We start from the raw sequence: 12,729 nt of genomic DNA, 5'->3' as shown, positions 1-12,729 counted from the left end.
TTTTGCTTTTAACTGAATTGGATTCATTTGTTTTAAATAAAGTTCTTCGATATTTTCAATCAGAAACTGAAACCTATAAAATCAAAACATGTGGATATGATTTCATTCGTAGTTCCTCAACCATTTTTTTTTGGTTAAAGAGGCCAGAATGGATAATCCATAGAGGTTTATAACTGCCCCTTCTCTGCATCGTCATGCCACAATGACGCAATTGCATAGTTCATAGAGAGAATATTTTCTGTGGCACTCATCTATGTGGCCATTTGTAGGTGTCACTAGATAAAAGAGATTTGCAATTTGATTCCCTGTTTAACTAATAAATTTCAAACATCCGATTACAATTTATTATTTTTTTTTGTTGCAAGATACGTATAGTTAAAAAAAAAAAAAAAAAAAAAAACATTACACATATACAGAGTACATGATTTATGAAAAAAATTTCCTGTCTGGTAATTTGGATATACTTATTATTAAGATATCAAATTTGAATGTTTTCTCTTTTAATAATTATAAATTGTTAATGAAGACAACAAGTAAAAAAAAAATTGAAAAATCTCATCATCCAAAAACCGTTAAATTAAATTTGACTGCTTGGATCGAGATGCGGTAACTATAATAGATCTCTTTTTTGTTCTTGTGTTGCAGCTAACCGAAATTTTTAAATATACCATAAAAAAACTAAATAATCACGATTTAGCTAGAATTTCATTTTTGACAAGGCCGTAATGTGAAATTGCGGGCATAAATTGAGTGTCCGTAATTTCACGTTGGGGACAACAATTTTTTTTTCTACTCACATCCATTGTTTCTTAGATTTTGTGGGCCCCCAAATTTTGTAACCAATCAAAACACGTTGAAAACAAGATTTTGGTCAAAATTGTTGGAAAAAAAAAGAGTTGTTGAAGTTGCGGACACTCAATTTTCATCTGTAAATTCACGTTGCGGCTGTGTCAAATTAAAATTAAATTTCCCATATTTTATGGTTATTTAATTTTTTTTAATGGTAAAAATAAAAATTTAATTTCATCTTCATCTAATAATTATAAAAACATTATTTTTTACCACATCAGTAATTTCATTATTTATTCTGCAATAATTTGCGAACCCTCTTCATTTCGTTAATTTATTAACCTTCTAATTTTAACCAATTGATTTTATACTAAACTAATTCGAATATTTAAAAATTTCACATGTAGACGCATCACACGTAAAATAGGAGGGTTCCAACGGTTCGGATTTGTCATTTGAAACCGATTTAATGGGTTTTGGAGTTAAGCTCACCAAACACTTTGGTGAGCTTAAGAACACCCTAGTTCTACTCATAAAAAAAAATTTATCTAAGCACTGTTACATGAAACCGCACTTGAAATACAACTACAGCTTCAATTTTATTAGTCGAGAGATATGCAGATTTTTCAAAGAACAAAGAGGAGACTATGTGAGATTATATTGTTATTTACATAGTGCATTTTTTTAAGTCTATAATTTTATTTATAAACATTGGTAAACCAGATCCCTTAGTTTTGTATTTTGCTAGCACTGTTATATGAAACCGCACTTGAAATACAACTATAGTTTCAATTATGCTAGACGAGAGCTTTGTAAATTTTTCAAAGAACAAAGAGGAGACTATGCGAGATTATATAGTTCTTTACTTAGTACGCTTTTTAATTTATAATTTTATTTATTAACATTGGTAAACTAGATCCCTTGGTCTTGTATTTTGCTAGCACTGTTATATGAAACCGCACTTGAAATATAACTATAGTTTCAATTATGCTAGCTATGTGGATTTTCCAAAGAACAAAGAGGAGACTATACGAAATTATATAGTTCTTTACTTAGTACGCTTTTTAATTTATAATTTTATTTATTAACATTGGTAAACCATACCCTTTAGTCTTGTATTTTTTTTACTAATGCAATCTTTAGTGGGAAATCAGCCACTAATATAATCTTACAAAAAAAAAAAACAACACACTTTGCTCACAATATGCGAACCACACAGCAACAAGAGTATGATATATAAATACAGGAACCCAATTTGGGCACTTGCTAATGATTTGCAACTATATTGAGCAACCCCACAATACAACTGGGCTTATGTTGTCGCTCCTATCCACGTCACATATCCAATATGCGCATGAAAAAAAAAGAAGAAATTAATGGACCGGTATCACCTTCGACGATCATGCATGTAGTTATTGATTCCGTTCCGATACGGTGTTTATTGATGCCTTTGTATTATTGCATTCACACCATAGCAAAAAAAAAAAAAAATGAAAAATCAAATAATTTAAAGAGGCGTGGCTATCTTGGCCACTTTTTTTTTTTTTTATCTTAAGCTTTGGAGTTTGAAACAAACTGAATTTGTTGAAGTGGATCAGTTGGATTATGTGAGGAGGAAGGGCCCCACCTGCAGTACACGTGCATGACTTGGTACCCGCAAATTGTCTTTCAAAATTTTGACGAAATTGATTGCCAATTGTGTGTATAGTACTTTTTTTTTTGTCTAATCTGAATCTAGTTGTCTTATAAAATTCTACAAAATTTATGGTCAATTGTTTGTAGTTGTCTAATTTGAATCTGATTGTTCTACAAAAAATCTACGAAATTGATTGTTAATTGTGTATAGTACTACTCTCTTAAACCTTTTTCTTGTCTGATGTGAATCTAATTTACTTGCAAAAATCATACAAAATCGATTGTTAATTGTGTATAGTACTTTCTTAAACATTTTTTTGTCTGATCTGAATCTAATTTACCTACAATATTCCTATGTTAATTTTGCATAATATTATCTTAAACCTTTTTTTTTGTTTTAATTTGGATTTTACAAAAATGGCAGTAGTATTATTGTTTTCAGTAAATGTCAAATTAAAAATGTGAACGCACAATTGTGTTTGGACCAAACGAATCAATACAATAGTGAGGTTAGAAGCTAAGTCGAGATTCATAACAACCGCTAATCCAACATATCAATGGAATAACAAAATAACGAGTTAATCCGAACTAACCCAATAGTTTGGAACAACTACTTTTTTCATCCAAACACAGAATAACAATTTGCTTTTTGTTATTCCAGAGCTAATCCAATTTTTTTGTTATACCATAATTACTTTTTGCTACTCCGCTACATAATTTCAGATAATATCACTTAAATAAGTGTGATTAAATTTAAAGACAAATTTATAAATTACTTCTATCAAAACTGTGAGGTTGATGTACTTTTCTTGTAAAATCCGGTTTAGACAAAATAAAACTTTGTCGGTTAGATTTTTCTGCATGTGATTGCAATTTGCAACACAAAAGATGAATTTTCTAGAAGAGACTTTTTCTTGATATTAATTACACTATTAAAGATTTGATATTTTTTCCAGATTTGACAATTAAGAGGAGGAAAGAGACACTGGACACACTCCTCTTCTTGAGAAGATCAAAAAGGAGAAATAAATGTGACCCCCAGCCCAAGAATATTCTGTTGTTTTCATGCTATGAGTAAATAATATACCAATTGGGCTGCCTATGTTGCTGCCTATTGGCCCACATAAGCCGGGAGGACCCTACATGTTACCGGATTTTCTGTGACAGGTTCTCTATGACTCAAACTGTTGCAATTCATAGTAATTCTTTTCCAGGATTTTTTATTTTTTTTACAATTTTTGAAAAAAAAAAAGTTAAACATACAAGCCATTTTTTTTTGGAGAAATTCCAAAATTACCAAGTCTGCATATTATAGTTGTGCAACCAACATGTTGGTTTGTGCATCTATATTCTGCTAGACCAATGACCGAGCAATTAAATGCCAGTTGGTTCCTCGTATTATAGATGCGTCACCGGTCTATTGGTTGGGTAGGTATAATCCACGAACCTAGAAATTTTGGAATTTCTCCAAAAAGATTGGCATTTGGGTTTATCTTTTTTTTTTTCAAATATGGTAAAAAAAAAATCGGCACATGCGGCTCTAAGCTTAGTAATTATTTTTCAGCATCTTTCTTAATTCCGAATTTAATAAATCCTTTAAACACCACACTATTTATTTAATATATTAATATCAAGATTTATTTCCATTTACATTATAGATCAACGAACTATTCTCAAGTTTACAATATACACAGAATTATTTATGAATATGAACCTATATATCCATGACAACTTGAAGCACACAATCATGTACACAGAAATTGTTAACAGAGGATATGGATTATGGAATCAGTTCACGGTCTGTAACTGTTAAGTATAAGATCCTTACAAGTTTGTTTTATAATATTACAATATTTTCCTCCTAGTCCTAGATAATCTTGTGATTTCATTTGCAGTGAGCAGTTTGGTTGCACTTGAAGAACTTGGAGTATAATTGTACGGATGGACCGAAACTAAGAGCCAAAGCATCTTTAGAAGAGAAAAAAAAAATTATACCTTGTTGCATTTGGATGCTTTTGCATGTGTCATCTATGTTACATGACATCGGAGCTAAAAGAAAATGTTTAAGTTACAAACTTGCAATAAATAAATTGAAAGTGTCCTTGGGAAATAAGAAAAAGTGTCGAAAGCGATATCTACAAAGATTGAATTGCGAGTTGTAATAAAAAAAAAGTAGAATTTCTTTCTGGATTCCTGATTTTTCTTTCCTTCTTTCTTTCTAATGATGTAATAGAAGTTTGTAGATTTTTTGTTACATACTTTCTAGTAAAAAGTTCTGATTCAATTTTTGCTGACATTTAATTCCGATTATTTATTGTAGAAAATTATACTACCATTTAGTTTATTTTGATGAAATGATTGAGATCAGGTCTATTGATCTAATTACACATCTCTATAGTCAATTAGGTTACTATCTGGTAGGCAAAAATCTCGATCATCTAACCGACAATGGACGGTCTATATTTGTCCTAAAAAATCTTTCAAGATTTTCTTATTTATTGAAGCAGAGTCAAATCTCAAACAAAAACAGCATTATCCTCAGTATAGATAATTGTAAATTCAAAATGCGATTTATATATAAAAAAAAACAGAAGTATGAGCGGTTTCTTTACTAAAATAAAATTGAATTCATAAATCTGACTTTAAACCTGAGCTGACCACAACCTAAGACCAGAAGCAAATTGACTGAACCTGAGAAAATTGTAAGCAACCCATTTGTTTTTTTCTGTAAAATTACAATATCTAACGCACACAAGCCAAATTCAAAATCATTCTAGACACAAATTTACCCAATATAAGCTCAAATCAAATTAAATGGAATCTTGAACTAATAACCTGACATTAAAAAACAACCGAGTGTGATTTAACAGGTCACTTATGTAACATCTCTATTGATCCCTGTCTGGCACTGGTACATTATTTGTCCTTTATATGTTTTAAGTTCAACTATTTATTTCATAACAACAATCTTTAACCACCTTTTGCTTTAGAGCAAAGAAGAATAGATGCCTCTAAACCACCCATGGTTGTAGCCTCTCTTTTTGTGAACAGGCACACAACCATCATTGTACTACCCAAGATACAAATTGGCATTAAATGGCAACAAATTCAACCAAGCCTACATAGGGTAAAGATATTGACAGAGCAGTTTCTACTTCATGCAGCACACAGTCAAACCGAGTCTGAACAGTGCTGCATATGACTTGTGCGCTGTATGAAGCAAAATTTACGCTGTAAATATCGTTACCCCAATTGGTTCAAAATCATCAAAGAATTAGAGAGGGGATACGGTGTAGGGTAGATGGCAAGGACCATTCATGTATGGGGGTTGACAAGTACACAGCACAAATCTATGGCAAATCACCATTGGCTTTTGTAATGTGTGTGCTTTGCAGAAAGGTATTGGAATCGGATACTATTTCTCAGTATCAATCATTTGTAAAGAGCTTAAAGGAAAAAAGGGAAGGGAAGGAGTGCATTGAAATTTCTTAGTCCCCACAAAGCCTTACTTCACCTAGTGCTTTTTTGGGGCTCTTGCACGCTTTAGATTTCAAGAGGGGTAGAATTCTACCTTTTGCTATTGGGACAGTAGGGGCACTCCAAAATCAGCACAAGGAACCTTAGTTAATTATTGGTTTTTTTTTTTTAATTTCATATGGCCAATTTAAAATTTACAATTTGCAAGATAGATTACTATTTCTTTTGCTTGTTTATTTAAAGAGAATTTCTTTTGGTGTGGAGCTGCAGCCACTCAAATTATTTTGTGTTAATACGGTGCAAAATTTTGAGTCTCCCTTCCTGTGTTTTTTTCAAAATAAAAAAGGAAAATTGCAATATATTTTAGTGTCCAAACAATTGATAATGCAACAGTGGTCCTGAATTTGTAATATTTATCCTTGCAAAGAAAATTATTAGTTGCCATTTATGATTTATCCTTACAACAGGAAGTTGACTTAGAAATCACCAATCGCCAGTGCATTGCAGAAAAGATAAAAGTCACTTTCGGAGAAAAATAATTCAAACAAAGTAATAACCAGTAAAACAGAATTCTGAGCTAAGAGACCCAGATTTCTATGCTTCCATTTGGTAGTACAAAAACTAAAACAACTTCATTTAATGAACCTCTTTTTCCTACATTATTTCTTTTTGTAAGAAAAAGCCACAAACAGAATGAAAGGGGGTTCAAAAGAAATGAGGATAATATATAAAGTGAGCTTAGATGAGTGCTGAGTTGATGGCCCCACAAAAAAATAAAGATCCAATGGCAGACAAGAGATTGTCATCCATCCATTCATGCCAATTTCTCAAAAGCTAACACACAGGTATCACTCACTACTCAGTCCCTTGTTGTAGATAGTTGTACGCATCTGCTTTACTATGTTATCATCTTCAAAAGAAAATAATTACAATAAATAAATGAAGGAATGAATAAATAAGTATAATACTTTCTCTTGCTGATATTCCCTGCTGTGCTTTCAAGATATTTACAGTCCTTTAGGGTTCTTTGGAGATGTCACTTTTCCAATGGCTTTGGCCTCTAGTAAATTGTTTTTGCTTCCAAATTTCGTATGCTAATCAAATGGCATCTGTTTCAGTGTCAAAATTCCACAGCTGGAAAACTTCTTGTCCTTCTATTATTGAGACATTTAACAGTATTCATTCAGCATCTGGCATTGTTATATTCACTAGCATCTGATATTTGCCAAAAATCAAGGTAGAATATATTTCTATTCCTTAATTAACCGGAACACTAGATTCTTTAGCTCCCTATTGAAACTGCGAAGGATTAAAATGATGTTCTTCTTTCTTTCAACATCATACCTTGAATAGGCCTGGCCCACTGAACCAGGAATAAAGTATGGCCTGATATTTCCAATTTCATAAGAGCCCAGTTATACTATGGACCATCAGTTGTGCTACCAACGCTCCAACAATTTTAGCGGCTTCTTTTGTAATTATAACTCTGCTCCACTGGAGTAGCTAATGAGTAAATTTTGAACCAGCAGTTGTAATTATGGAAATCCATACACAGGAACAAGTCGAATAAAAAAAACACCAGACACTGGAGCGGGAATCACAATTTTTTGCTTTGATACGCAATGGATTTTTGATTTTTTTTCACATATGTTGAGTGTGCTCTAGATAAATTAAACAGTCGTCAATTCATCATGTTTTAGTTTTACACGCCAATACTTGAATCAAGTACCATGCGTTGCAATTTGCAAACAAGCTGATATTACCCCAATTGCAGTAACTGAAGTTTCTACCTGCCTCAGTTCTGTCATCCAAACACCAATTAAGGACAGTTTGTCAAGATGCATTTCTGTCATTGCTGATACCGCAGGAATAAAATAACTCCCAGTTGGACCAAAATCATTCCGATACCTATTTGAATTATAGAGAGTCTGCTTTGAGATTTGTGCCAGGATGCAAATCTCATTTTACATGGTAGGGTACCACACTGGATCCGTCTCCCCTCAGGCATTGGAGGAGTATAATATCTAAAGGACGATCTGGATTAATCTTAGCTGGACTAAACTCAATCCGGTGCCTATGAAAGATACAGGGAGATTTGTGCTTGGTTAAAAGCAGTGTTGTAAATAACAGTGTGCGTTCGTCGAACGGACAGGGTACCGTCAAACGATTAATCACTATACGGCTGAATAATCTGAATTATGCAGACAATTAATCATTTTCATTAAAATTATGTGTATATATTCATAATTTATTAAAAACAATTTATTTAACTCATCAAACTTATCAAATAAACTTAATTTAACTTAATTCTATTATTATAACATGACACTGCGCTTATTTCTTCTTAACAACACATGCAATTTACATGTGTAAGTAACATATTTATTTAAGAAAATAAATAAAGTTGATAATTTTTTTTTTCAAATACTATTAAATGGAAATAAACAGACGATTAAACGGAATAATGGAAATTATCGATCGATTAATCGAAAAAATTTGTTAACAGACCTCTAATTAGTGTATTCATAACGATTTGTTCACAGTTAATGATTAAACAACCGTTTTTACCGCACTCGTTAAAAGAATGATCCAGATTTACCTTGCAGGATGCAAATTCACCGCACTGGAACTTGATTGTTCCAGCCATCGATTAACAATTAGTTTTGCTTTACATAAAATTATAATTGCAGATAACATTTGAATATTATCCGTCTGAAGTCAATAACGCCCAGACTGCAATTCTGAGACGAAAGGGAAGAACCCATCTGAACATTCTTACAAGGAATATGTGAAATCTTCATCAGCTGCAAAACAGTAAAAGTGATAACTAATAAATAAAATTACAAAACATGCATTTGCTTTAAAGAGAAGTTCAGCATAAGAACAAATTAAAAGAGCAATGACAGACAAGCACTTAGCAGTGAAGCATTAATATAATGCCATAAAACCACAAGTCCATAATATATATCACAATTTCTCATGCTCAACACAAAACTAGACTCAGCAATATCTCCACATAAAATAAGATTCATACAGCAGTTAAACAAAAGGGACACATAAACACATATCCCCTCTCTAAAAACATTTTTACAAAAATATCAAACAAAGAAATATATAATGGACGAAATCACCCATGATTTGGTGACTCGTTTGACTAGATGAACTGAGTCAGTGTATCTAGTTATCAGACTGAACACTGCGCAGGATTTTGAGGATCTCGAGGAAAAGGTTGAGGATGTCGAGGTAAAGCACGACCGAAGCCCAGATGTACTCATCATACGTATAGCGCTTGATCAATGTCTCGGTGTCATAAACAATAAAGCCAGAGAAAATTACAGCCCCTGCTGCACCAGATATTGCCAGCATTGTCGACCCAAGCGGGAAGAACAACTGCACGGGAAACAAAATTACATGAGCAAGGCAAGAACGAGGGACTTTAAATTTGTCCAGGATTGTTCAGGTTTGAGCTATATATGGTTATCAAGTTAGTGCAGTACAAGTTGGCTCTGTTCGGAATTCAGACAGTGGTGCTAGAGTCTAGAATGGTATACCATTTTCATATCCCTTTCTGTGAGCTTATCTAAAGATTTGCAGATAAATTATAATTCCAAACACTATATAAACTATAAAGTCATGTAGAAAGCCAAGCAATATAACTGGTACAATTAGGTACCTGACAGTCTGGTAAGAACCAGCACAAAAGCTAACTGCCACAGTACTGAAGTTCAGGCCAATTCTACTATAGATCATTATTCATAATGACTAACCCTAATTTTCCAAAAAAAAAAAAAAAACTATATACCAGTAAAAGGAAAAAACTTATCATCAATTAATAGAATCATCCCTCAAGCCAAAGTGTACCTGAATCAAACTAGTAACTAGGAGAACATTGAGACCGGAAAGCAGAACAGGACCAGAATAGCTGTAGTCTTTCCCCTTCCTAGCTGCCCAGAACGAGTATCCAGTCAAGGATGACACCACAACCAAAGTCAAAACCAACGCCTCAAGCACAATCTTGCCTACACCAAACAAATTTTAACCACGGTAAGCTTACATATTAACTTTGCATCTAAAATCAGAGATTGCAATGTGCATTGCCAATGTGATGAAATTTTAACAGTTTAGAGTGACAAACCATCGGTATTGGCACAGACCACACCCATGCTCAGGCTCATAAACACAGTAAACAGCCCAAGGAAGACAAAGTTGAGGGGATGCCTCTGCTGATAGATGTAAAGAGGGCACATTACTGAAAAATAAGCATTGACAAAAATCAGTGAATCATTTTTGTTTATAATTCCTCCAGAATAAAATTAAAGAAAGATCGCGAACTTCTCTATTTGTTAATACAAAAAAATGCCAAGTACAATGCAATGGCCATACTAGTAACACCGGACTCTGGTGAAATTTCTCTTTTCTTTGTCAACTAATTTTGAAGAAAGTTTGGTTATTAGTGACTTTCTTATCTGAAAATTAATCCTGCTATAACGACTATTTTTCTTTAAATTCACAAAGGATCTCATATTTTGCATGGCTGGTCCATATAATACAAAAGTTTCACAATGCTAGTTCCTTGTTACTCCAATCAGATGCTGAGAAATGTACTTGTTAGTTGCAATCACCATATTTTATTACTGACCCACTAAAATGTTCTACTCAGCAGATCCTATTGCAGTTTGGTCTTACATGACAGTTACCCTAAGATCATTATCAGTTTCCACATAAAGAAAGGAAACAAGATCTCACAAATCAATAGATAATCTATGAATATAATTCCTATTCAACCAATACCTAATTAGTGCTACCATATTTATATTCTAAAAATAATTAAGTCCAAAGCTCAATTTGAACCAAAATCCCAAATCGAAGGTAAACAAACCGTACAAATGAGAGGAAGGATGATAACACCAAGGGCAGCGGGGCTGTTAAGGAGGAAGCTATTGAGGCCAGGGTAGAAAACGACGGCGGCCGACACGACGGTGGTGAGTAGGAGCTGTGCGCAGAGAATCCCGTACACCTTGCGCACGAATCCCCATCGCAACTCGTTCTCGCCACGCGAGATTCCCGGGTAGAGAAGCGACGACTCTCCCGCCTCCAAATCCACCACCACATCCTCGCTCTTCTCCTTCTCCGTCCGCCTGAACCCCTTCATCTCCGCTCCGTACATCTTTCCTTTCTCTCTCTGTTTATTTTTTTCCCTTGGTCGATATCACGATCTACCTCTCGAAACGGAGGCAATGGGAAGGAAAGCGGAAGTTGCAAATGTGGATCTGGTCGTCAGTCTTTCATCCTCTCCAGCGTTGTAGGATACAATACATATGAACGGATTTTAAAAGATCAAGATTCGTGCTGCCTATAATCCTTTGTCCTAGGAGAATGAACGATGTGGAATCGAACGGTGATAACTCTTTGTATTAAATTTAACCGTTGTAGAGGACGAGGACCTGTTATGAGACGGAGTTCGATTATTTGTTAGGTGCAGTAATGCAGTATCTTCCTTTCTTGAAGGGAAATGTGGAACGTGTATCTGCACAACCGAAACGCATGGGGTCCAATGGTCCATGTTTGGGGAAAGTATAGTTCTCGAATTGGACCCACAAATCAGTAAGAACCTACAGGTTTGATACAAAAGGAGAACCACTGCAAACTAGAATTTTAATGAAACGCGTTAAATGGAGCGCAGTGGTGACCGTTAACCCCGACAATTTTTTAACGCTTCCGATTATTTTTGTTGACTAGTTACGGTCAACTGACAACTATAGTGGGTGAGTAACTCGCCAAAATGTCTATTTGGATTGGATCATAGGAGTCTGATTTGAGATTCGTGTCAGATTAAAAACGAACGATGTAAATCTCATTTTACACGGTTGGGTACCGTGCTGGATCTGAACCCATCAAATTATACAGTGCTGCTTTGAAATTGTCAAGTAATTATAATTACTATAATTAATATAATTATTAAGGTAGAGGTGCTGATATTGACACCAAAATTATTGTTATCAGCACACCAGAATTTAAAATATTCAATTAATAGGCAACTTTATCCTCATCTATTTTACTTATTTCAATTTATTTTGCTTCTTTAATTAGCAAGTTTTTTTTAGAATCTTTTCAAAAAAAAAAAAAGAAACAGCTCACTATAATAAGATAATTTAAAAACTTGTCTGCATTTGTTATTAGCATATAGGAGAAAATTTTCAAACTTATATGTATTTTATTTTAGCATGTTCTTCCATAAAATTAGTAATTATAAACACAAATTCTCTTAAAAAAAAATTATAAACACAAACCACCAACCAGTGTAAAAATTAATGATTAATTTTCTTTTTTCCTTTAATTTCCTTGCAATTAAATAAAAGAAAATTTTAAACAAAATATTTTGTTATTTGATTTTGAAAAAACTTTGTTTTTACAGATGACTTATATATTAGGTTATATAAACATTTGTGTTTTCATTAATAAAAACTGGTAACAGATTGCCACTTATTATAAATAATTATAATATGTAAGATTAATTATAAAAGCCGAAGTGCTGGTAATAATAGTAGCTAAAGTAATAACATGAACACATGGTAATAAGAGGATTATGAAATTGTCCTCCTATATTTGTTTTTTTTTTAATTTGATTTTTGAGTACATAAATACCAAAAATTTTAATAAACCACGAGCTCAAATAAAATAAGTGCTAAAAATATCAGATACTAAGGTCCAACAATAAATTAATTTGTACCAGAATAAATTTATCACTTTATGTCGGGTCAAAAATAAGAAATATATAAAGTTCATTAAATTTCAGATAGTAATGTGGGCTTCTTTTTATGAAATTAT

At 33.1% G+C, this 12,729-nt stretch overlaps 1 protein-coding gene across 1 annotated transcript; it reads right to left on the bottom strand.

Moving 5' to 3' along the window:
• Nucleotides 1-8,862: 8,862 nt before the first annotated feature.
• LOC144573036 (BI1-like protein) lies at nt 8,863-11,144 on the bottom strand. The gene is made up of 4 exons (XM_078322714.1): nt 10,786-11,144; nt 10,037-10,150; nt 9,763-9,920; nt 8,863-9,291 (listed from the first exon to the last, which is right to left on the bottom strand). Exons 1-4 carry the CDS (start codon nt 11,066-11,068, stop codon nt 9,079-9,081), a joined length of 768 nt encoding a protein of 255 aa, XP_078178840.1. The 5' UTR covers nt 11,069-11,144; the 3' UTR covers nt 8,863-9,078.
• Nucleotides 11,145-12,729: the final 1,585 nt, after the last annotated feature.

Source organism: Carex rostrata, chromosome 21 (assembly GCF_964058835.1).
Source record: "Carex rostrata chromosome 21, lpCarRost1.2, whole genome shotgun sequence".
Lineage (NCBI taxonomy): Eukaryota > Viridiplantae > Streptophyta > Magnoliopsida > Poales > Cyperaceae > Carex > Carex rostrata.
This window is presented reverse-complemented; position numbering and strand designations above follow the sequence as displayed.

Excerpts from the sequence above, each read along its gene's own strand:
- LOC144573036 (XM_078322714.1), bottom strand. The coding sequence starts at position 11,068 with ATGTACGGAGCGGAGATGAAGGGGTTCAGGCGGACGGAGAAGGAGAAG. Across the intron at positions 10,151-10,785 it reads TATCATCCTTCCTCTCATTT|TAATGTGCCCTCTTTACATC; the intron begins GTACGGTTTGTT and ends CTTATTTTTCAG. Across the intron at positions 9,921-10,036 it reads GGTCTGTGCCAATACCGATG|GCAAGATTGTGCTTGAGGCG; the intron begins GTTTGTCACTCT and ends TGTTTGGTGTAG.